Source organism: Exserohilum turcica (genome assembly GCF_000359705.1).
Source record: "Exserohilum turcica Et28A unplaced genomic scaffold SETTUscaffold_3, whole genome shotgun sequence".
Classification (NCBI taxonomy): domain Eukaryota; kingdom Fungi; phylum Ascomycota; class Dothideomycetes; order Pleosporales; family Pleosporaceae; genus Exserohilum; species Exserohilum turcicum.
The window spans coordinates 2202797-2227029 of record NW_007360136.1 but is presented as its reverse complement, the minus strand read 5'-3'; the positions used below and the strand labels follow the sequence as shown (position 1 = coordinate 2227029).

The 24233-nt window shown below is 54.5% G+C and overlaps 8 protein-coding genes across 8 annotated transcripts; 5 read left to right on the top strand and 3 right to left on the bottom strand.

Moving 5' to 3' along the window:
• Positions 1–2189: 2189 nt before the first annotated feature.
• SETTUDRAFT_163885 (uncharacterized protein) lies at positions 2190–3077 on the top strand. The gene has a single exon (XM_008029450.1). The coding sequence runs from the start codon at positions 2435–2437 to the stop codon at positions 2648–2650; it is 216 nt and encodes a 71-aa protein (XP_008027641.1). The 5' UTR covers positions 2190–2434; the 3' UTR covers positions 2651–3077.
• A 1976-nt stretch (positions 3078–5053) lies between these two features.
• Positions 5054–6573, top strand: SETTUDRAFT_163883 (uncharacterized protein). The gene has a single exon (XM_008029449.1). It carries the CDS (start codon positions 5072–5074, stop codon positions 6167–6169), a length of 1098 nt encoding a protein of 365 aa, XP_008027640.1. The 5' UTR covers positions 5054–5071; the 3' UTR covers positions 6170–6573.
• Positions 6574–7410: 837 nt separating this feature from the next.
• On the top strand, positions 7411–9378 carry SETTUDRAFT_163882 (uncharacterized protein). The gene is made up of 2 exons (XM_008029448.1): positions 7411–8412; positions 8472–9378. Exons 1-2 carry the CDS (start codon positions 7679–7681, stop codon positions 9082–9084), a joined length of 1347 nt encoding a protein of 448 aa, XP_008027639.1. The 5' UTR covers positions 7411–7678; the 3' UTR covers positions 9085–9378.
• A 264-nt stretch (positions 9379–9642) lies between these two features.
• SETTUDRAFT_32404 (uncharacterized protein) lies at positions 9643–11906 on the bottom strand (the record flags this gene model as incomplete). The annotated part of the gene is made up of 6 exons (XM_008028835.1): positions 9643–9950; positions 10017–10777; positions 10828–11069; positions 11117–11506; positions 11557–11835; positions 11889–11906. 6 exons carry the CDS (start codon positions 11904–11906, stop codon positions 9643–9645), a joined length of 1998 nt encoding a protein of 665 aa, XP_008027026.1.
• Positions 11907–14104: 2198 nt separating this feature from the next.
• Positions 14105–15333, bottom strand: SETTUDRAFT_154766 (uncharacterized protein; the record flags this gene model as incomplete). Its single annotated transcript, XM_008029447.1, has 4 exons — positions 14105–14277; positions 14330–14667; positions 14723–15035; positions 15084–15333. The coding sequence occupies 4 exons, from the start codon at positions 15331–15333 to the stop codon at positions 14105–14107; spliced, it is 1074 nt and encodes a 357-aa protein (XP_008027638.1).
• A 1237-nt stretch (positions 15334–16570) lies between these two features.
• SETTUDRAFT_91849 (uncharacterized protein) lies at positions 16571–16902 on the bottom strand (the record flags this gene model as incomplete). The annotated part of the gene is made up of 2 exons (XM_008029446.1): positions 16571–16723; positions 16786–16902. Coding segments are annotated over 2 exons (270 nt in total), but the record flags the coding sequence as incomplete, so codon positions are not given.
• Positions 16903–17799: 897 nt separating this feature from the next.
• Positions 17800–19320, top strand: SETTUDRAFT_20690 (uncharacterized protein; the record flags this gene model as incomplete). The annotated part of the gene is made up of 1 exon (XM_008028728.1): positions 17800–19320. The coding sequence occupies one exon, from the start codon at positions 17800–17802 to the stop codon at positions 19318–19320; it is 1521 nt and encodes a 506-aa protein (XP_008026919.1).
• Positions 19321–20689: 1369 nt separating this feature from the next.
• Positions 20690–24035, top strand: SETTUDRAFT_137636 (uncharacterized protein; the record flags this gene model as incomplete). The annotated part of the gene is made up of 1 exon (XM_008029445.1): positions 20690–24035. One exon carries the CDS (start codon positions 20690–20692, stop codon positions 23876–23878), a length of 3189 nt encoding a protein of 1062 aa, XP_008027636.1. The 3' UTR covers positions 23879–24035.
• Positions 24036–24233: the final 198 nt, after the last annotated feature.

Genomic DNA, 24233 nt, shown 5'->3' with positions numbered 1-24233 from the left:
GTTGCCTCCTCGCTGCCGTCAGCGGGTGGGATGATAGCTTCTCGAGCCTGCGTTTCGCGCAGCCGCGCTTCGAAGCTCGATACCTGGGACGCTTCAACTAGAGCTTGACGAGGTGATAAGCGAGAGGATGATGGCGGGCTTTCGATAGATATAGGCTGGCTTAGAGTACCGCGGGGCACGCCCCGAGACCGCTTCGGTGGGGTAGCAACAATAGCTTGGACGCGTCTTTTTGGTGGCATGCTTGCAATCAAGAAATTGGTAAGATAAGAAGATATATATAATAAATTAACACGTATAGTATTAGAGATAGAGGTAAGAGTTAACGTTACTATAGATTAGTAGCCTACGTAAAGGAGTTCATAGTTATTCTTCTTTTTTTACGCACGGGCGTATCAAGCTCATCAAGCTCTATCAAGCTCAGCTTGATAAGCTTAACGAGCTTGATACAGCTTGATACAGCTTGATGAGCTTGGCTTGACTCAGCTTAACCGTTGAGTCAATCCAGCTTGATTGATGAGCTTGACTCAGCTTGATTGTTGACATCTCTGCTAAGTAGACGTGGCAATTTGGAGGTAGCACAAGAGAGTCCTAGTAGTAACCTTTGTCAGAAGAGGGATCGCTAGAGGTTTATTATATAAATTCTAGGCAGTTAAATACTCGTAACAGGAGAAGGGTAGTAAGCCTAGCCTCTAGAGCGACAGGTTCTAATACTAAGTTTACAAGCTACCTTTTTCAGTCTAATATGCCTGCTACCTTATGTCGAAATCTTATCCTTGGCATTAGTATGTAGTAACAATATCCCTGTGGTTTTCAGATATCTAGACCTGTAATGTTTCAAACTCAAATCAATCACTCTGGATAGACGTTATGCCGTATACTGATAGACTTTCGTATTAGGATTCTACTGATACGTTCATAGCAGGGATATTCTGATAAACTTCATCATCAGTTGACTGGATACTTTTTAAATACGAGGGAGCAAATCTGACATCATCGCGGCAATTTGGGTTTCGTTTGACCCCGCAGAGTGAGGGCAATATCGTACTCAATAATGAATGGCATCAATATTGGTCAAGAGAAGAACCAATCCAGTTATAAAGCAGGACAAGACCTTTATTCCAATACTATCAAACCCCATTTTACCCATCAAAGATCCCTGGAGCACAGTTCTACAGACCCTTGGATTGCAAATATCTGGGTTACTCCTTCCCTACATTCAGGAGTGCACAACCTGAGCATCTAGCTCGAGTGTCGAGATGTTTATCGCTGGCGTATGGAAACACTATTAACAGTTGTATTTCTGCTGATCAAAGCAGATCTCATGGCTATGGGCCACACTTTTCTTCCTTGGAGTCTTCTCACTGCCGCTTGATGCACAGAATGAGGAACCAATTGGACAGATTTTAGCTCCGCGGGGTGTACACGACTGCGTTTGGTACTTTAACACACAGCCACCGCGTGTTAACAGCTTTAACCGCCTCGAAATCACTTCTTTTATCGCTCGCGACATAAACCAGCCTATGCTAGTTATACAAAATGGAGTATCGATATATGCCCACCTTACAGTTTCCCCAAACCCTGCTGGCGCAGGCTTCCATAATGTACAGATAAGATGGGAAAACCGACTCTATACATCATACACGGTTCTACTTGAAAGATTTCGTCGGGACGCACCACCGTCTCAGGGTGGACAGCCAGACAACATCGACGAAGCCATACTTCCTGCAGCTAATCCCGGCGTTATCTTTGATAGTTACGGATCTGTCACTCAAACGCATTGCGTTGATACCAATAGATACAGATACGTAAGTTCATTGCATTTTTTACCTCCATTTAGGTACTGCGGTAAACTAACATTTAGATGATACTAGTTCTTACAAATTGGAGGGCCGACAGGCTAAGCTAATAGTAGCCTATTTTTTTATAACATGAGCTAGGATAGGCACAGAAAGATTAAAGAGCTCTACCTAAGCTTTGGGTTTGGTAAAAGGAATCAATAGTAGATAAAAACTCTGTGTTGCGATACTCCTATCAAGTGGCCACCTTCGGAGACCTATTGGGTACTCCTTAGGCTGTTAGGGCCGTCAGCCTAGGTACAGGGTATAGTAGTAAATAGGTCCTTACCTTGGAATATATTTTTCTATAATAACTCTATTGTAGATGAGTTGATAGATTGATACGTGGGTGGACCAGATTAAAATTGAATTAACTATGTTCCTTCCGCTATTCTAAGGGGCCAAATCTGTCAAAATATATAGATATACTAAGCGTCAGATATCTAGTAGCTATTCACTGCATTTCTAACCTACTAGTACATAGCCCCTTGGATCGTAAAGAGCTTAACATTGGTGTAGTAAGATCCGTCAAACCCTACGTTAATATGCATCTCTGCCTAGACTTTGTTCCCATTCTTCAAATAGAATGAGATTGTTCCATGTGCCAGGGGCTCAGCCGCTTGCTCGATGGCCTCTTGCATACATGTCTACCCTCGATTCCCTTCCCACTCTCATCTAGCTCAAATTCACCACACGTGAAATTCTCGCCTTCTACTACAATGAGCCCCGCCGCTCCGAAGCGCATCGTTCTTAAATGTCCCGAGCGACATTGGAAGACTCAGAATGAGATGCTCAAAGCGTTTTTCGATTTATAAGGTGTTGATCTGGACAAGGATCACTTTACACATATATTGTTCGAGCCGTCTTCACCTTCCTATTTGTTCTTTGTCATCGATGTCCACTGCAAAACAATCCCAGATATCAACCTCAGCCAGCTGATACTTGAAATTTTCAAAGTTTCCAAGAAGGAGCCATTGTACGTTGGGTTTCTCCTGACCTTAAGTATTACGCTGGCTAACTCAACTTTAATCTAGTACATTCGTGGATCTTGGGGATGTAGGCCGCAAGCAGGCTCGACCGCGATCTCTAGATACGCCTTGGGGAACGGACGAACGTACCGGTATTAGTCTGACGAATTAACTGGCGTGTTCCGTTCACAAACAGGACAATCTCGAGCTATGTTCGTATCCTGAATGTCGTGAAAAAGCGGTAAGTCCTTTTGATGTCCGGGGTGTAGGGCGCATTGTTGTTTTGTGTTGCATTTCGACATTGATTTATATGGTGGCGGATCTCGTGTTTGGGATTACGTTGACAAGATGTGTAGGCCCTGCAAGCCCATTCACACAGTGTACTCAAGAGATAATGGAAGTAACAGGAGACGGTTGATGCCTGACAAAATAATGCAGGGCAAGCTGGATGTATTTACGGAGTTATTGCACAGCCTCGTCACATGACACATCACGTGCCTTACATCTGACGAACACGCGCGAACCAAGATGCGCTTAAGTCGCCTCTTGTGCAACCTTTTTCGCCTCTTTCGCAAGGTCTTTTGTACAGTAGCACGCTCACTGAGAGTTTGGTAATTTTTTAAAGCTTACCTTCCTGGTGCGCCAACACATCAGTCAGACACGGATGGCCCTTGGCGACCACAACGATGCAGCTGTTCACTGACAGCACTACTAGGCACTCGAGGTATTTCCATTCACATGCGCAGGCAGCAGGGGTTAGTATCCAGAGTGGCTTATCGTGATGCTGGACATACAATCCACGACGCTGAAGCTGCCGTGTTACAGCATGGCCAACGTGGTGTTGCTTGCGAGCGTGTTCGGCTGGTACCGGTACCAGGCAAAGCCCCACTGGTCAGAGAGCCATGGCCGTCGCAGTTGTGCCGTGTGAGACGGGGTTTTCCTAGCAGCGGAGAGTTCAGTGAACGAGAAGCGGTGTGGATAACAGCCAAGAACGACGATAGCCTCCCACTAGCTGCTCCGTCTGTTTCCATCTCTACTTCTGGCCGAGTAGAAAGTGCGCAGAATGAAGGGCAGCGAACGCGCGGGCTGAGGAAGCGCGGAAAGCATCCGGGGCGTCGTTGCAGAGGGTGGCTTGGTGAGGTTGCTCGTGCTCGAAGCTGGCTGGCTGATAGCTGGTGGGGAGAAATTCCCGAGCAAGAGCTCGGACGCAGCATCAAGTGGGTCTGGCCAGCGACTAGTGCTAGCGTATAGTCACCTGTTCACGTCTTTGCACTTCAACACCTCGACGTCTTCGAATCGACATACATGGAACAAGACAAGGCCAGGGACTGCGCACCGTAGCAACCGCCGGACGACTTTACTGCTACCGCCACTCTTGCTCTATTGCATTGCTGCGGCAAGTCGCGCCGCTAGACCACCACGTTGCCTGAACCATCTGCGCTCTCGCTTTTATCTGCGAAAGGCTTTGCGTCTTCTCGATTGATGGCCCGCGCTACGCCGATCCAGAACCGGCCATACCGTTCGCACAAAGTACCGGCCTGTACACGATGTCGTTCGCGAAAGATCCGCTGTCATATCGACATTCCCGGAGAGCCCTGTCTGTCTTGCCGGGAAAGACGGCTCAAGTGCCAATATGTCGAGGGCTCAAACACCAGCTCGCCTACTGAAGAAGGCTCCGACCGGAGGCCTTCAAAGCGAAGGCGACACAGCGAGCCAGAGGACGGGCTTTCTCGGCCTCGCTCCGCCCCGATCCTGCATAAGAATGTCAACAATCCGTCGGCATCCATAATGCTTGCACCGCATTTTGCCGAAGACATTGACATCTTCAATCGCCACATCTCGCAGCATCGGAAGGCTGGTGGCGAGGTAGAGCATTCCAACTACCAGACGTTGTTGCACGATGCCAAAGACCCCGTTGTCTACCTCACAGTGCCAAGGTTTCGGACTGGCCTCCCACCCAACAGCGGATGTGGAAGGGAGCAAGTGGAAATCGTCGAGCAGATCATGGGGCCGTTCAAGCGCGAGGTGGTTGAGCTGTACTTCAGTGAGATCCACTACCACTTTCCCATCCTGGATGACGATATGTGTGAAACTTTACGGACACATCAATACGCCAGAGTACCAAACAATTTGATGTGCGTCATTTATGCACTCGCATCGCCACACTGGCCCAAATCAGACACTCTCAAGATGCACCCTAAACCAAATTCGTATTACGTCTGGAACAAGGCCATTTCAGCGACCCTAGAAGATTTCCTCAGCCCGGGAATGTCCACCATACAGGCCGCGGTGCTTGACCAGGTTGGCCGCCCTTCGGTATCCATTATCGGCAATATCACTCTCTGCGGACGTACTGTATCACTGGCCCAGACATTTGGACTTCATAGGGATCCGTCAAAATGGTCCATCACGGAGAACGAAAAGTCGCTTCGAATACGACTCTGGTGGTGTGTTCTTATTACCGACCAGTGGTCTAGTGTGGCATATGGCGCGCCTCCTTACTTATCGAAAGGCTACTACGATGTTCCCAGACCGACAGTCACTTCACTCATCGGGAGTAGGGCGAGCCCACATCAGAAGCAGGCCACAACCTGTTTTGTGCATCTCTGTGGACTGACCGAGCTACTTGCGGAAATAATACCGTTTGTTTATCAAATCAAACCAGACCGACTGCAACTTGCCCGTGAGATCGATCGGTTCAAATTGGAATTAAACGGCTTGGAGGCGCAACTTCCCGAGTGGCTTCCTATGCCAAACCGCTCAGGGACGGCTATGCTCTGGCTTTCATTCCTCTCAATTAGGCTGGTCCTGGCCCGCGTCATCTTCCGCGCAGCAGTTCTTGATGGAGATGGCAGCATTGGCCGAAACCGAATGCATCAACTACGCAACGCGTCTTCAGCAGTTCTCGAGTTTATATTGACCATGGGAGAAATTCAGTTCTTGGACTTTTGGCTGCCATATGCAACGCACTTATTGGTGCACGCCATTACCGTCTCGCTCCGATGCACTGTCGAGACACAGGACCCGGAAATACGCAACACGTCTGTCGCGCGCCTCGAACGCGTCATTGCTCACATTCAATATGCGCGGGACAATTATGACTGGGATATTGCAAATTACTGTTTAGAGCGGTGTGCTGATCCAGTCTCAAAGATTGCTTCGCTGAACTCGAGAGAGGCACTACAGCCTTCGGAGACAGAGCCCACAACCGTTGTCGCAAATGGAAATGGCACCGAAATGCATACGATGCCTAATTTTGACGACGCATCCTTCCTGCTTTCGGACATTTTGGATCCCAACGCATTCGATTTTTCCTGGGATGCGCTATGGGATACACCGTCCGGAATGACGAATTTTTCAATTTGAGGGCCTTGTTGCATATTCATTCTCCTGCCTCCAGGCCATAACAATGGTTGGCAATAGGTGCTCTTCAATCAGCATCCCTGATCCTTCTCATGGTTCACTTTTCAATCGCAACGTACATCCACATGCATGTACACTCGTACCCCGCTCTAGCTAGCGTCATCATTGCAAATGATTACAGCATCGCTTTGCATCAACATGCATGGCCTGCCACTAGCACCAGTCATCAAGCATATCGCGAAACTACGCATCCACAACTTTGGGCAAGCGCGTCGCTATTTCCAGCCTTGGACCCGGGGTTGCCGCTGCGATAAACATTGCAAAAATAACTGGGAAATGGAAGGAAGACATTTATGCAACGGTCAGCCCAGTTATCCGCCCTGCGCAAATGTTGATTCTACATCAACCACACATCCGATACGAACAATGTCTTGTTTACAAAGCAAGTCAGCAAAGCTAATGTGACGGCGTAGCCCGGACTCTAAATATTCAGAATTTAACATTCTGCGCACTGTACATTGTAATTATACAGGACCGTTGGGTCCTTTTTTTTAGTATGGTTGATATTATAGATTGAACCCTTGAATGAGTAAAGCGAGTTCGAAAAAAACACATGCATCATTTCCAACTAGCAGACATACAGTCACAGTTTGCACTGGAAAGACAGCTCATTCACTCCGAGTGCACAGGGGCAGATATTGAGGTGCTGGCATTGTTTGAGGATGAGTATACTCACGTGATAGGCTTGTCACGTGATTTCGTCTTCCGATCGGGGTCTGCTACGCTGAGACGGTTGTCGGGGTCTCGGAGATGGTGGCGTGTCGTCTAACCTTTGGAATCGAAAAATCGGAGTCTTCACACGACCACGAAATACCGTCGGCGACCTTTTGCCCTCCACATATAATATATATGATGCTCTTCGCTGACGAGGCCGACAGTTGCATGAGACAATGGCGTCGCATATCGGAGAGCATGCCATGTCGCGGCGTAGGAACACGAGAAAGGAAGAAAGTCGGCGATCTAACAGTAATATGATTGGTCAGCTGACCTTTATCCCCGATCAATGAGTGAGCATGGCACTGGCTTTCGTTACGTGTATCGCTCCTGGGAAGCTTCTCCGACTATTAACCGCAAGGGTCATGCATATTGGACCTGCGCGAATAGACTCGTGTCCTACTTCGCCGTTCTGTTCCGGACTTGGATATTATAAGAGCACCGCGCGCATTCATTTTTACCAAATCGACGGTTTCGGGGTTCCTTGTATGCTCGACGTGCTGTGTAAGCTGAGGGTTGGTCCGATGTCGTGATCCGTTAGTGTCTCACCCCATTGGTCGTCTCCCTAGCCTCGACAGCGACCCACATCAAAGTCTGTAATCAGTCCACCAAATTGGGGAGGGGTCCTTGATCTAAACCTCTCACCCCTCGTCTATCCTTACGATCGTTTTTGTTTTTCCCCCTTCTCTTACGGAAACAAGAAAAAAGACCGACCGGGGAAGATTCCTGGTACACATCATGCCGGCCATGCTCCGCACCCGCGTTCCTCAACTAGCGGCCACCCACTCCCTTACCAAGTCTTCCATTCGCAGCCTGGCAACAGTCTCGCCAGTGCAGACGGCTACTCGCCAACACGAGATTGTCGTGATTGGCGGTGGCTCAGCCGGCATCGCGCTCTCTCACCAACTGCTCCGCAAAGCAAACCTCTCTCAGGATGACATTGCCATTGTAGACCCCGCACAATGGCACAACTACCAACCGGGCTGGACCCTCGTTGGCGGCGGCCTGAAGAAAAAAGAAGACCTCCGCCGCCCCATGAAGGACCTGATGAACCCCAAATTCAAGTTCTACAACACGGCCGTCGGAAGCCTTCACCCGGAGGAAAACTACATCACCACGACCAACGGCGACAAGCTTTCGTACGAGCAGCTTGTCGTTGTGCCTGGAATCACGCTAGACTACGCATCTGTGTCGGGCCTCAAGGAGGCGCTAGAAGAGAAGGACTCGATGGTCTCTACGATTTACGACTATGCCTACTGCGACAAGGCATTTAGCAACGTGCAAAAGTTCAAAAAGGGAGGCGCCGTGTTTACCCAGCCCGCGGGCGTCGTCAAGTGTGCAGGCGCGCCGCAAAAAATCATGTGGCTTGCCTTGGATTACTGGAAGAACGCCGGGCTATACAATCCCACGTCGTCATCGCCAATTAACATTGCCTTTGCCACGGGCCTGCCCAAGATGTTCGGTGTGGACAAGTACGTCGAAAATCATCAGTACTATCCGTACATGTCATTTGCTAACGCCAGCACAACAGGTACAGCCAAACGCTGGAAAAACTGCGCGTCGAGCGCGGCGTCGACGGCCTCTTCCAGCACGATCTGGCCTCCATCTCAGGCAACACAGCTACATTTAACGTGGCCAACCAAAAGGACCCCGTCAAGCGGCACTTTGACTTTCTGCACGTAGCGCCCAAGAACGTGCCGTGGCCCGTCATCAAGAACAGCGCGCTAGCCAACGAAGCGGGCTACGTCGCCGTGTCGGATACCACGACGCAGCACACCAAGTACGCCAACGTATGGTCCATCGGCGACGCATCCTCACTGCCCACAAGCAAGACGGTCGCAGCAATTACCTCGCAGCTGCCCGTGCTGGTGTCCAACATGCTGAGCCACATGCAGGGCAAGCCGCTCGACGCCCTCTACGACGGCTACACGTCGTGCCCGCTGCTGACGGGCCGAAACGAGGTTCTGCTCGCCGAATTCAAGTACGGCGGCGTCCCCAAAGAAACTTTCAACGCCCTGCTGGGCATCGACCAGGGCGTCCCGCGCAAGCCGTTTTACTGGTTGAAAAAGGAGTTTTTCCCCTGGGTCTACAATCGCTTCCACGTCAAGGGCGAGTGGGCGGGTCCAAAGGGGCTGGCGAGATGAGGCTGTTGCGTGTGTAAAACATATAATGGGGTGGGGGGGGGGGGGTGACGAGGAAGAGAGAAGAAAAAAAGTGTGAGTTTTTAAGATTTTTTTTTAGCTTTGTTAAGTAGCGGAAATTGCGTAATATACCCTGTTTTGGTGTTGCCTACAAGTTACCTGGGATATCTCCTTGCACTTCTCTCTCTCTCTCTCTCACACACACACACACACACGCATCATGGCATGACCCCGCTACAGCTGAACCCATGACTACGAACTCAGCACCACAACGAGTTTCACATTGTATCACTCGAGATGATCAAAGAGGCAAAATAGGCTTAGAACCACAAAATAAAATGCGTTCACTCATTATATACATGACAGCCAAATCTCCCGCCCCACCTTGGACCCAGCCAGCACCCAAATCAGCTTCACCCAGACATAAATATTGTTTGTGTTTGTTTGGTTGGTTGTTTGCTTTGATTCATTCCAACTAGAATTACATGATAATGGATGGGGCCTTTGGTTTGTTTTTTAATATATTGTTTTGTTTGGCTCGGCTTGTTTTTTTCTTTTCTTTTACAAGCGGGACAAGCCAACGACCTCCCTGGGGGCGTGGTAATTGGGCACCTTCATGTCGAGGGCGCTGCCAGAGTAGCCTAGGTCTTCACCCGTAAGGACGGCGCACTTCTCGCCGATGAGGAGGGCAGTCGAGTACGTGTTGCAGCCAACGTTGTCGGGGCAGATGGAGAGATCAGCAACCTTGAGGCCCTTGACGCCGTGGACGTTGAGGCGCTCGTCGAGCACGCCGTGCTTGACAATCGAGTTGCCGTTCTTGGGGGCCATGGAGCACGTGCCGAGTGAGTGCCAGGTGGTTTCGACGTGGCCTGTTACACGCAAGTTAGTTATTTTTATTCAGAAAGTGAAAAATGCGTAATAGAGAGAATACGTACGCTTGACCCAGTCTTCAATGTGCTTAATGTCTTCGTTGGAGTAGTGCAGGTCCTCAAAGACTTCCTGAGAGTTGGAGTTCAGGTAGGTGGACTGGGGAGCGCGGCCCTTCTCAACCGGGAGAGTCCAGGATCCGTGCTGGATGTTCGCGGAGAGGTTGCCGGGGAGGGCGTAGGCATTGGTGGTAGCGAGGTCCATGTCGCGAGCGCGGGCCGGGCTGTCGTAGGCGTAGAATGGGTGCATGGACTGGACTTCTCCAGCGTATGCGTCCATGCGGCGTGCCGTCTCACGCGACTTGATGTATCCCCAGACCATGGGTGCCATGTCGCGCTTGTCGTTCATGAAACCGGCGTCAAAGTCGGGTGCCTCGTAGGGGTTTGGCGACACAATGTGCGTGGAACCACGAGAGAAGGGGTACTCGAGGAAGTGGAACATGGTGAAGAACTTGCCTGGTGGCATAACCATGTGGTCACCGAACCAACCAGCAATGACCGAGTAGTGCATGACTGGCTTGTCGGGCTTGTTCTTGAAGTAAGAATCCCAGCCGGAGCGGAACTCCTTGCATGGCCAGCTGTCCATCATCCGGAGTTCGTCCTCGGTAGGGCGGATCTTGACACCAGCTTCGATACCGTTGGTAGCAAGTGGGCCAGTGCCGTTGATATTCCATTGCTGGAAGACTTGCTCCTGAACCTTGGGGTCACCACGAACGAAGTCGTCGAACGACTCGACGTGTGGCTTAGCACGGTATGTGGCAAAGGTCAGGCTATATTTGGTTAGTTGCCATATCTTCAGGCATTCCTGAGGGAGACTTACTAGTGGTCCTGGAAGTTGAGACCGACACCAGGAAGGTCAACCAGGGGCTTGACGCCGGCCTTGCGGAGCTTCTCTGGGTCACCAATACCAGATCGCTGAAGGATGAGAGGAGAGCTCATCGTACCGCCCGAAACAATGATTTGCTTGCGAGCACGGATGGTCCTGGACTGGACCTGTCCGGGGTTGACAGGCTTGGTCGGGACGACCTTGACGCCAACAGCCCGGTCGCCCTCAAGAATAACCTTTGACAGTCAGTGGTTTAAACGGCTTGCTGAGAGTAATAACATACTTTTTCGACCTTGTTACTGGTCAACAGGTGCAGGTTCTGGTGGACGGCGCGGGTGCTGTGGATGTAGCCGTGAGCAGAGTCGGATCGGCGTCCAGTATCACGGTTGATCCACTTGAGCCAGTGCTCAGCACCGTGGCCGGTGACCAAGTCTTGAAGATCATCAGTGGTGGGAATGCCTTGGGACTCGGTGGCGCGGAGGAAGTCCTCCTTGATGGGGTAGGTGTAGTTGCCAAAAGAAACCTTGATAGGGCCCTCGAATCCGTGAATGTCGCGGTTGTTGCAGGAACGCTGGTACGTCTCGTGCTTCTTCATGAGAGGAAGGAGTTCCTTGGTGGTCCAGCCCTTGGCCTGGAAGTCGTCGTAGTCGGAAGCCGAGGCACGGGTGTACATCTAAATAATATTAGCACTAGAGCTTACTCCATCCACAACCAACTACTCACCATGAAGTTAATCGACGATCCACCTCCGAGAATGTGTGCACAGGGCACAACAGCTCGGCGTCCATCGAGCCATTCCGAGGGCCTGGAGTAGTAGAAGGAGGCAGTCTTGCTGTCCAACTTCATGTTCCTGGGGTAGATGCCCGGGCGGAAGACCCATGGGTTGTTGAGATTGTTCTCACCAGCCTCAATCAAGAGGACCTGGAGGTTGTGGTCGAGGTTGGCCAAACGGCCAGCGACGACGCAGCCGCATGAGCCGCCACCACAGACGATGATATCAACCTTGTCATTGTCAGTTTGTGCGTTTGGTTGCACGAGGTTCTCAATTGGCGTACCTCATCTGGGATCGTCATTTTGTTAGATTGTAGTAATGTCAAGTTAGAATTGGCACAATATGTAGTTTTCTTAGATGTTGACCGCAGATGAGCAGGTCAACTGGGCATGAGAAAATCCTTCGTGGAGGCAGAAACGAGGTCCCTTTAAACTGTCAAACCCCGCATCTCCAGGATGCTCGGCTTCAAGGAGGAGCACTGTCTAGGCTAGGTCACATTGCGCCTCTCACGAGCCGTGTATCCCGGGGGTTGCACGGTGCATGCATGGTGGAGGGGCCATGTACCATTTCCCCAGCCTCTCTAGCCAAACAGGACAGTGCGTCGATTGTTACCGTACATGAAAAGGCATAGTGGGTCCCTATCAAAGCGATTCAAACAAAGGCGAGACCATGGATGTGCGGATCCGCAGGTAAGCTGCCTCCACTCAGACAACGTCCAGGGGGTAGGTATGGAGGCTGTTATTGGCCTGAAGAATGAGGTCAGGGTGCTTACCGGACCTGGGGTACTGGATATAGGCGAGCTGGGATAGATGCTGCAAAGGCCGCATTCTGGTTGACTGGGTGCGGAGAAGGATCACATTTAGTGAGGAGACACGGTTGGTTGCGTGTGCAGGCCCACTATCAAATGTAAGATGTGCGGAACCGATGCTGGATGGCTATGATGGCGTGTTCAGGCTTTGGATTCCAGCGTATCAGGCCCGGGCAGGAGGAGACGGTGGACACGTTCGTGACTAGCAACAGGCGACACGTGCAACAGGACATTTGAAATGACACTCGGATTCAGGACGATCGGCATGCAATTGAGTTGCCGGATATCCTGGAAAGTTGATGCCGTAGAGCATAGCTCGTGGAGTTGGTCGGTTGAGAGCTCCCTGGAGCTTCCCCGAGCTACCTAGCTGACAGCCTGCACCTGGGGTAAGCTGGAATGGGCCCATGTTTGTCTGCGGGGATCTTGCGGCGCTGACGTTCTTTCGGAGACACGTCCCCCCCAGTGGAAGAGTGCGGATGTGGGGTGCAGGACCTTGAGCGCCTCAGAGTGCGAGGAGACTTGCGCTTGGCGTGAACGCTAGTGCCGGAGTGTGCGGGGTTAGCCCCGCCCCAACATACAGGAGTGGGAGAGCAATGCAAGCGGTCAATGCAAACAGGCGGACGGCAGGTATGAGATTGGCTGCTGTTGCTATCAGCTTTTGACGGCCAGCACTTCGTGGCTGCTGCTAAGTGCCCCCCCTCGAGCCGCAACGTGCAAAATGGCGTTGGGCGTGGTGGCAGCATGGCCTTATTCCCGGACAGGACCAACATACTGATACAGAAACACAGCCACCCGACAATGGCGCCTCCATGGCTTTGGTTCCCGGTTACAAACCTTCTTGATATTGGCTTGGGTAAAGTGGGGGGGACTTGAGGACGTCTCGGCGCAGCAAGGACTGCAAGCTACTGCGAATCGAGTACGAGGCTGCTCGATCAAGACGACTCGCGGTCATACCACGAAGATCGTATCCTTTCTCATGTCAGTCCAAGCCCACAATGCACGGTCACGCCACGCTGATGATTTTCCGTCAGTAATAAGGCGCACATAGACTCCAACCGGGTACAGTGGGGTGGAGCACCAGAAGCCTTTAACAGAAGAGACTCTCTGTAATGCTGCTTACCTGCATTGGGGTAAAGTCCGCGACAAAGAAACCCATGCGGAGGCGGGAGCCTTCCGGTTCCTCGCATCAGCATGGTTGCATAAGTCGAATGGTGGCCTAGTATAGTGCAGTTGAGCCCTAGGCTAGCTGCTGTCGTAAGACGTGTCAATCTGCGGGGGAGCCTGCTGCCGATCCGGACGGTCCTATTCTGAAGCTTGTCCGTCTTCAACCTCCTTCCAAACCTAGTTCGATACATGATATATCACCGAAAAAGCTGCGTAGAATATTGATTTATTGCTTCAACGGTATCAAGTTGAAAGCCGGTCCGTGTACCTTGGCCTTTGCACCCTGAAGAGCTGAAGTGCGGATCCGGCCAATCCGTCGTTAATTTCCCATCATCTTCAAAAAGCCCTCAAAAGCTCCAACATGACATTGTGGTCCGTATTGTGATGCCTCTTGCAGTCTGGGTATTGTTTTTCTATTCTCTTTGATGTCAACCAACGCCGAAAAAAATGCAAGTCATGAGAGGAGAAGGGAAACACGAGAGTTGTAAACTCCAAGCAAAACACGATGAGAAAAGGCGCATGCAACCCTAGATGACCTCGTGTCGTTCCCAACCGGTTGGCTTCTGGTGCACAAGATCCTTTGTTGGGTGTGGCGCTTCCGGATCTCGATATTCTGCCACGTACGGGTTGGGGTCTTCCTTCTGGTCAAGGTTACCAAAGGTGTGGTTAACTTCTCGATGCTTGCTCTCATCTGCGCGGACTGGGATGCTGTTAGCGAGCTAGACACTAAGTATGCACAAAGATACGCGTACTGTAGAGGAGGAGATCGCGCATTGTGCGGTGACCCTCGGGCATCTGCCAGTAGTCGACCGCAATGTCGGGCGCTGGCAGTTTTTCCCATTTGGGAAGACGACCCGCGTCGAGATCTTCAATCTGGCGCGTGTATGTGATGACAGCTTCTTCCTCGAGGTAGCCAACGAAGCGGTGAACAGTACGTGGGCTGAGGAGGTAGGCGAAGAACAATGCGTTGCACCATACGCCTTGGGCTCCAAGCACCATGAGGCGCATGAAACGTCCTGGGCGTTGCATCTTGAGGAAGACCAGGAGGTGCATGCGTTCATTGTAACTTTCCTCGATTAGCGACTCGATCCTGGTAATGATGCATTAGTCAAAAGCCGCCCTTTGCCATGGAAAGAGGTACGTACCATCCATTGTCTCGCTTCATCCTTCGCATAGAGTGCAGGTGGCGTAACATGCCAGCTACCATACCAGGGACGCCTGCCACGCTCTCCAAGAAGACGTTACGAATCAGGTACTTTTCTTCTGTCATGGCAAACTGCTTTGGGACCCCCACATGACCCTGGGCATCTGCGTCGACTGGCTTTTGGTGCTTGTAGCCCGTGGCCTTGTCGAGGCCCCAGCGAAGTATCTTGACAGCTATGAGGGCGACTTTGTCCGACATGGTCTTTGCTTCTCGATGGGCAACGACGACTTGGTTCATTTGCTCTTCGGTGTATACTGGGAGCTGTTAGCTGCTGGTGGGCCAATCAAACTCCGTGTGCGTACCTGGATGCGGCCATGCTGCAGGAGTCTTGCGGACTTTTTCTGTCCCGTGCTTCTCGAAGAACTCGGTAATCTTGGCTTCGCTACTGGGGGTAAAGGAAAAGTTTCGTCGAGCATGTAGAGTTGGGAGATGCTGGACTGCGATGAAGGTGGGCCGAAGTCCGAGACTATAGCTGTGGAAGGACCTGGTGAGTTGAGCAGAAGCCCTTCTCGAAGCTGCCGGTACACATGTCGCTGTCCTGGTGGAGATCATTTGTAGTAGAGTGGAGAGCTTGTATCAAAGAGTTGAGTGTGTATCAAAGACACTGTGCAAGTGCAATGATGACTGCTGCTGCCGAACATGAGGCAAGGCTGAGGCAAACATGATTTGTTTATATAACCACAGTCATGACGCCGACGACTGAGCAAACCCTTCTAGTAGTACCCGCATGCCCCATAGCGGTGCCGTCAGTCACCGATGGCGTTCGGCCATCATGGGAGAATCAGGAATCGGCATGAGAAGGCGTAGGTGGATTGTGGCGTATGGAACGAACGGCATGGCTGGCGAGCAAATGGGCTTTGTTCAAGATGCCGAAGTAGTAAGCAGAGTTGTCGAGAACAAGAGCATAGGTCGCGTGAAGCGACGAGTTTCGAGGCGGCTGAGCAATCCGATACTCAGCTCACGAGAAGAAACCGGGATGGCGCTGCCAAGGCTCGGACATTCAAATGCGGACATGGGCGCATACCCCTGCCACCAGGACGTGTGAGGCTGGCACTTTGCTTATGTTTGGCACTGTAGGTAATCAGCTCGACCAGAATAGCGATGTGCATTTTTCGGTTGTTTTGAAGGCCATATGCATGGTGTTGAGTGCATGGAGCGTTTGGCCATGCATCCCGAAAAATGCTCGCCGGGCTTTCGGGGACTCGCCCCTTAGCCTTAGCGACCCACTTGTGATCCTCGAGGCGGGCCGAGCGCATGCTTGCATTTTCTGAACCAAACACCATGCGAAGTTTGCCTGTGGTTTTTGCTAAAGTGTTTTTTTATTTGTTGGCAGATTGCACCGGGCAGGTCATAATAGGGTGCACGCCTGACCAAGGTTCTGTGCTGCCGAGTGCATACGTAAGATTGCACCCTTGGCTTTTCCAATGCAGCGAGAATACGAGCACCTTTTTTTGGTAGACTTTGTGTTCTGGAAGGACGGGGAGAGTGACGGATATATGCTTAGCGAGCACATTGGGCAGAGCTTGTACCGAAGATTCAGCCTGTGGCTCTATTTGCATTGCATTCGGGGTCGGAGCATCCTGGAGATGTCTCACGGCGGATTAGGTCTGACTGTGTTTTTGACAAGATAAAATACATTGGACGTGACTAGCTGAGAGATCTGGACTCGGTGGACACGGGAGGGATCGGCCCATTGGTTGCTATGGGATGGCATTGGCATGGTGATGGGCGTTGCGTCGCGTCGCGTCGTGTCGTGTCGTGTCGTGTCGTGTCGTGTCGTGGGCGGCGTCTAGGTGTAGCGCACATGGAAGCCAGACTCGCCAGACTCTGTGGGCATGTCGGAGGCGTCGACGCTGGAGACGGACGAGGCGGGTGGGCCTTTGTTCAGGTAGTGGACAAAGTCGCTGATGCGGTGCTCGGTGCCTTGAGCCTCGCCCTGGACCTGGAAGCGGTTAGCGGCACGACAGGGGCGGCTCCATTTGGAGGGTGTGGGTGAGGGCGTACGGTTCCATCGGACGCATTGGTAACGAAGCCAGTCACACCAAGACTGCGGGCTTGCTTCTGCGTGAAGGACCGGAAGTTGACGCCCTGCACCTGGCCGTGGACCGTGTACCGAATCTGACCACGTGTGTCGCTGTTAGCTTCGCCCGCCGCCGCCGCCTTGCAGGACACGCACTCGCTTAGTGGACATGGTGGTGGTGGTGTCAGTGTCAGTGGCAGTGGCAGTGGCAGTGGTGGCAGTGGTGGAGGTGCAGGTGGAGGTGGTGGTGGTGGATGCAGATGGCAGGAAGAAGCGCTTCAGGTGTGTTTGGGCTGGGGGGCGGGATGGGGTGTTGGGGATGGGATGGGATGGGATGAGAGCGGCCGGTCTGGTCTGGATGATTAATGGGCAGCGGGCGTGATGCAGCGGCGCGACGTCATAGCCAGGGCGAAACGTCTAGCTGTCACTGCCGACTTCCCTTGGGGACCCCCGCGGCCTCTGGCAACGGGGCCAGCATTCCAGGTGTTGTGTCGTGTCGTGTCGTGTAGTGTCGCGTGGACCAAGGTTGGAGGATAGTATCTAGTAGTCTGCCCTACACATGCGGGGCCGGACAGCACGAGGCCAGCAGCCAGCAGCCAGCAGCCAGCAGGGGCACGCAGGTCCAACGGCTGGATTTCTTTTTTTACAGTCCCATCAGCGCTGCCTTTACAACCGCTATGTGTTCACGGCTGCCGGAAATTAGTCGCCGCGCTGATGACGCTAGTGCTCGCGTTGTTTTTCGGATACAATCTCGCGTCGCTCCCCCGTGACTGAAACTTCTAATCAAACGCACCCCCCCCCCTTTCGCCCTTTCGCCGCCCCAGGTCACATAGCAACAACCGCACATCGCCCAAGTGGCTCCGAAAACAACTGGAGCCGTTGAAAACCTCGCCCACGCACCGTAGATGCCGAGAATTCGTACTAAAAACCGAATCTCGCTGCTGATACGGAGTCTCACGACTGCTACGGCCCTGCACCTCCCCCCCTTGACCACCACCATGGATAATAATTCAACCACGACGCCCAACTCGCCCCCCCAGCGCTCCACCTCGCCCGATCCCTGGGCCACGCCATCGCTGGCCATCGGTGCCATTCCGCCGCTCGACCGCTCCGTCTCAACCGCCTCGTCCGTCTCGTCAGTATCTGGCCGCTCAGTCGGCTCCCGCCTCTCGTCTGATGGCAGCCGCCGCCGTGGATACATGCGCCCCGAGGGCACCGAGTTCTCCGAGTCTGCAAAGAGCAGAGAGAGCGTCATGAACCTGGGCACCATCGCGCATCTGCAGTACTACTTTGCCAGGACGGGCCTGCTCGACACGGCCACGGGGCGGATAGCAAAGGCACGCAAGCCGGGAGCGCGGCCCGTGAGCGGCGTGGAGCCCCTCTCGCCAGCTCTGGACGGCGACTTCTCCGTCATGTCGCCTACCTCGACAGACGGAACCAACGAGCAGCATCTGGGAGAGGGCTTCGTTGAGTCACCAGTCGACGAGACGGCTTCGATAACGTGGGAGGACCCCGAGCCCATGATGCTCCCGCCCACGTTCAGCACGTACAAGAACAACCCCATCTACGTGCCGCCGCCGCCGGATATGACGGTGCTGCGTCGCGAGCTGCGCGAAACGCTGGCCGAGTCGATGAAGCACCTGCATCAGCTCGAAAAGGGCTTCTCTGACATCCAGCCGGACGGCAAGACTGCGAAGAACGGCGGCCCGGATGCGTCGGGGTGGCACGAAATCCAAGGGCTCAACCTGCTGGATGTCACAACGCTGGCCATCAGGGCAGCCAAGAACTACTACACGGCACACGAAGAGCCACAGCGGCTCTACGCCATCAAGTCGGAGCGGGAGATTCGTAAGGAGCTGTACGACACGCTCGAAGTGCTCAAGCGGCTGGCGATTCGCAACTTTGGAAACGGGGTGCAGCCATACGAGGTGACGCAGCTCAAGCAGTGGGTCGACGACATTAGCGCGCTCCTGGACACGGAAGAAGAGAAGGAGCGTGAAGAGCACGCGCAGCGCGAACAGTGGTCGTGGCGCGAGGGCGACTGGACGGGCAAGGAGCGAGAGCGCGAAGTGCTCTTCCTGCGGTCGTTTGACGAGACCAGCCCCGAGCCGCTTCCTGAATGGACAGGGCCCACGGGCGACGAGCTCCCGACGCCGTTCCTCGCCACACTCCAAGACGGGCTGCGACTTGTGCGGCTGCACAACACGCTGGTGCGCAGGTCGAAGCGGCATTTCGAGCAGATCAAGATCTACCACACGGACACGACCAAGCCGTACCGCTGCGCCGACAACCTGCGGTACTGGGTCAAGGCGGCGGAGCTGCGGTGGGACATTAAGCTGGATGTCGATGTCATGGGCGTGGTGCAGGCCAAGGACGCAGAAGCATGGCGCAAGTTTGACGCGGCGATTCTGCAGTGGAGCCAGGGCGTGCGCGAGGAGATCACGCTGGAGTGGCAGAGGCAGAAGAACCAGACGAGGACACCTACACTACAGATTGACCCCAACTTCGAGGCGCTGTGAAGTGGCCAGACCATGGCAAATATTGATGGATGTTTTCGTTATTTCTTTCGCTGTCTATGTTTTTTTTGGCCCCACCCCCCTATCGTCGGTTGTAATTTGCACGATGCTCATGTCTTGAGAATCTCAACTCCCCGCCACCGCCGTGGAAGCGGTTTTCTTTTATCTGCTTGGGTATCATCCTTTTCCTTTGCTTTCCTTTCGTTTTTCTTTTCATTTTCTTTTCATTTTCATTTTTGTTTCCTAGTGTTGGTTTATTACCCTTCTTGCAGAGGAGGCAGTCCCTGGAGGGAAGCAGGGGCCTCTTCTTGTTGTATTAGCATTGGGCTTGGAGCGCGCTGGATAGCCGGCGACTTGAGATAGATACCCCCCGTTAGCATCAGCGGCTTGCAGTCAGTCGGATACACGTGTAGGATGAAGTTTGAAGCGGGCGTCGGGTGCAGGCAGAGGGCGAGGCGCGAGCAGTGTAGGGTGCGGCGCATAATGTTTAGACGGCGCGGTGGCATTAGGTAGATGTCGGGGATAGTTTGAGAAGGGTCGGGGGGCTTGAATGAAGACGTACGTCAGTCAACGTGTCCAGACCAGACGCGGCGGGCAGCTGAGCGCTCCACGGGTTCGTGAGGAGCGGTGCATAGGCAGCGTGCATAGTGCAGCGCAGCAGGTAGAGTGGCGCACAAGCAGCGCGCCAGCCCGAGCGGCGAGCTGGAGGCGGGAGGCACAGACGCGGCGGCGTAGCAGTGTGTGGGAGCTTGGGACAGGATGGCACAGGATGGCACAGGATGGCATAAGATGGCACAAGATGGCACAGCTTGGGGGCGCATGGGCGGGCATGGGCAGCAGGGGCGGCAGGGGCGCGGCAGGGGCATGCTGGCGGAAATTGGCACAGCGGCACTCGGTGTGTCGCGACGGGACGTTGTGAACGTGTCGCCCGTCGTTATCATGGTGCATGCACGCTGTTCGTCGACGTCCAGCACACACACGCACACACTGCGCCCGCCAGCCCGCCCGCCCGCCAGCCCGCCAGCCCGCCCAACAGCGCGCCCTCCGCCTGCCTCCTCTGCCTCTCGCCCCCCCCCCCCCACACAGCGCGCCATTGTGCGGCCAGGCCATGCGCGTCCGCTGGCGTACAAAAGCAACGCGCACCCACCGCCCGGCCAAGCACGCAGGACTAGTACGTAGCCGTAGTAAGCCAATCCATCCCTCACCACGCGACCGTCGGACCCGGCAGCCTCTGCGAAAACGACTCAATCTCCCGCGACAGCGCATCCGTGCATCCAGCGCTGCCAGTGCCACTGCCAGTGCCGCCCTCTTTTTTTCTCCTGCCTGAACGCGACCTGGAGATCTTCTCGAGGTCCCGGCAGAGAAATGCTCGATGAGCAACCCGGCCGCGCCGCCCCCAGTCAACCACAGCCGCAGCAGCAGCAGCCCCGCGACTGCCGTTGACGTGCCAGCGAAGACACCGCCCACGCCCACGCCCAATCCATCCGCAGCAGCGTCGGCATCCTCGCCCAAGCCCCTGCGGACCGCGCCCCCTCACCTCCCTGCCCACCTCGAAAGCACCACCAAGCTCGCGCGCAATGTCTCCCCGGGCCTGCTCGCGCGCATGAAGTTCCTCAACCAGCCCGCCGACTCGCTGCCCACCAAGACGTCCGTCGACGTCGGCCGCATCGAGCAGGAGCGCCTGCGCCACCTCGACGAGTTCCGCAGAGCCCGCAACCTCGACATCGAGCGCCGCGGCACCGTCTGGGGCGCCCGCTTTGGCTCTTCCGCCTCGGTCCCCCACACGCCTCTCGTGCCCCAGTCGACGGGCGAGAGCGTCCCGGCCCTCGTCATGGAGCCCGACTTTGAGAGCGACCGCAGCAGCGTCGTCAGCACCAGCGACAAGGTGCTGCCCTCCGAGTCCGAGGCCGACGTCGAGCTCGACATGCAAAAGTATCGTCTGCCCGACGTCACCAAGCCCGAAAAGGCCCTCGCCAACGCGCTGCCCACGGCCGTGGCAGAGGACGCTTCCTCTCCCCAGTCACCACAACCACCGCAACCTCTCCCTTTTACACTAACCACGCAAACCCCCGCCCCGCCCACCACCACTACCACCACCACCACCACCGCCTTCCATCGCGCCCCCAACGCCGCGCCCCCCACGCCGCCCCCCAAAGACACACCGCCCCTACCGCCCACCGCCGCCGAGCAGGAGGAGCCATCCGTGCTCGACGACGACAATGGCATCGACATCGAGTCGTACTTCCAGCGCCGCCACTACCAGCGCGCTGGCTCCATCTACACCCTCTCCAAGGCCAGCCTCACCAACCAGATCCAGCAGTTGACGTCGATGCAGCTGCCCCCCTCGACCATCGCCTCGGAGATCAAGGCCCTGGCCACGGCGCCCCTGGCCGGCCGCGCTCTGCACAAGGCAGCCAACGACATCCGCCTGTGGATCGGCAAGAGCAAGGAGGTCCTCGTCGGCCTGGATGCCGACGACGACGTCGAGTGGGCTGCAGCCGCCGGCCGAGAGGGCCTGGCCGAGGTGGATGCCGCCATTGGCAGGTTCGAGAAGCTTGTCAACCTCTACATCGGCGCCATCGAGGACCTGCAGTCGCGCCCAGACATTGCTGCCCTGCCCACCAAAGACCAGATGACGCTCGTCAGCCAGATGGAAGACATTGTCATGAACTGGGGCGAGATCAAGCAGACGCTCAAGAGCATCAAGAACCAGGTCGAAGTTGCCATGGAGTGGGAAGAGCTATGGAACAACGTCTTGGGCGAAATCGGCGCAGAAGTCGAAAACCTCAGCCGCCTCGTCTTTGAGATGGAGGAGCGCAGGCACCGCGTCATCTCCGACTCGGTTGCAGAGGCGCCCGAGAAGTTTGACATCAAAGAGCTCGAGAACATTGTCGAGGACCTGCCGCGACAGCAGGCTATCCTCAACAGCAAGCGGTTTAGTATGCCCACGCTGACTGTCGTGTCCCCTGTCTCGCCCATTCCTCAAATCGAACAGGAAAACTCTCGCCTGCTCGCCCTGTTCGCAAAGCTACAGCCCCTGCGCGCATCCCTCGACTTCCTGCCCATGCGACTCAACGCCTTCCAAATGCGTGCCAACACGATTTTCCCCTCTGCTTGCGACGAGTTGCAACGCAGGCGAGAACAGCTCGAGGCCCAGGAGAAGAAGTTGGAATCCGAGGCCGACGCGCTGCGAGAGGAGCTGGGCGAAGACAAGTGGGTGCACAGCTTCCGCCAGGCTGGCAGCAAGGCGGTTGCCATGTACGACTCATGCATGAAGAGCATACAGCGACTGCAGCAAGCCATCGACGATAATGACGAGGAGAAGCTGGCTACACGCATTGCCACGTACAAGGACAAGAGAGACCACTACCCACCGTCCATGAGACGCGTGCTGGAGCTGATTGACATTGAGATGAAGCACAGATCGACCGTCAACGGCGAAATCCTGCGCATCCAGTCAGATGTGCGCACCAAGGTCGAGGACCTCGAAACCGTCACCGGAAACATGGACGCCATCCTGGACGATTTCACTGCCACGCGCAAGCTTCGCGACTCCGTGTCGACCGTGGTTTCTGCTCGCACCGAATCCTCGTCTTTCCCCCACTCCAACTTGGAGACGCCGGCCAGCTCTCCTGCTTCCAGCATCATCATGAGCCGCAAGAGCAGCACCAACAGCGCCGCCCTGACCCCGATGAGCAAAAAGTCTCTTCAATCCGCCGCCACAACATCAAAATCCGCTGTGCCTGCCAGTCGACGCTACTCGGCCATGCCTCAAAGCGTGGCCAATATCCCTCGCAAGTCGCTGCCCTCGTCGCGTCTGGACTTTTCGTCGTCTCGCGCCACGTCTGGCACATTAGCCAGCCAAGCGCGTTCAAAGACTCCCACTGACAAACCCGCACCCAAGCCTCGCTGGAACTCGGACACGCACTTGCGCGACACAATTATTGGGCACAACTTTAAGCCCTTGAGTCTCAGCACGCCGTCACCATTTCGAAAGGAGGCGCCCGATGTGTCTCGCCGAAGCTCGGGGTCAGGTCGCTCGGCCATTCCCGTAAAAAGTCCCCTGAGCCGCTCTTCGGCTCTGACGCCCGCTGCACCTACCCGTTCCACGTCCACCAGTCCGGCCCAGCAGCGCCCAGCGCGATCTCAGGCGGCTGCCGTGTCATCCCCGGCTACGCCGGCAAGCAGCAAACTACCAACCCGCTCAACACCCGCATCACCCCAAACCAAATCTACTACTCCAGGGTCAAGCCGCCGCTCAACCACTGCAGGACAAGACACTGCTAGCCCTGGTGGCGAGGGCAGTCCTGCAACCCTTCGCGCGTCTCAGTCTCCTAGTGCTTCAACCACCCGCCGCAGCAGCCTTCTTCCTACACCAAAACGACCTGCATCTGCTATGAAACACACCGAGTCAAGTCCTGCTTTTGTCTCAGCCCGTGCTACTAGCAGGATCGGCAACATAGGTGAAGGGCGAGCCGGCAGGGTCGGCGAAACACGCGCACATAGCCGTGTTAGCGGACGCCAGTCAAGCCTAGGAGACAGCAAGCCCGTCTGGAGATAGGCTCTCGCAAAGCGGTCATTTTCTCTCCAAGTGCCCGTCTTCGACTAAACGACACCTTTTTTTCGCGTGGATGACGACATTTCACGCCCGTCAATGTCACCACAACACCCCTTATTCCCCGTCACTTCGTTTCTCCTTAGGATCCCGGCTTGATTCGCACCACCCCATTCCCTCGTACCAATTTTAGTCACTCGATTTGCCTTTACCGCTCCCTTTTGCGGTATTACGGAGTAGCTCTCCTGATGTACATTCAAAGCTCTTGATCTCACCTCTGGATCATTTTTCGAACTGCGTTTTTATTTTATTTTTTTGCTTTCCATCTGGGCGTTCTAGCGGTTGGGAGAACGTATCCTAT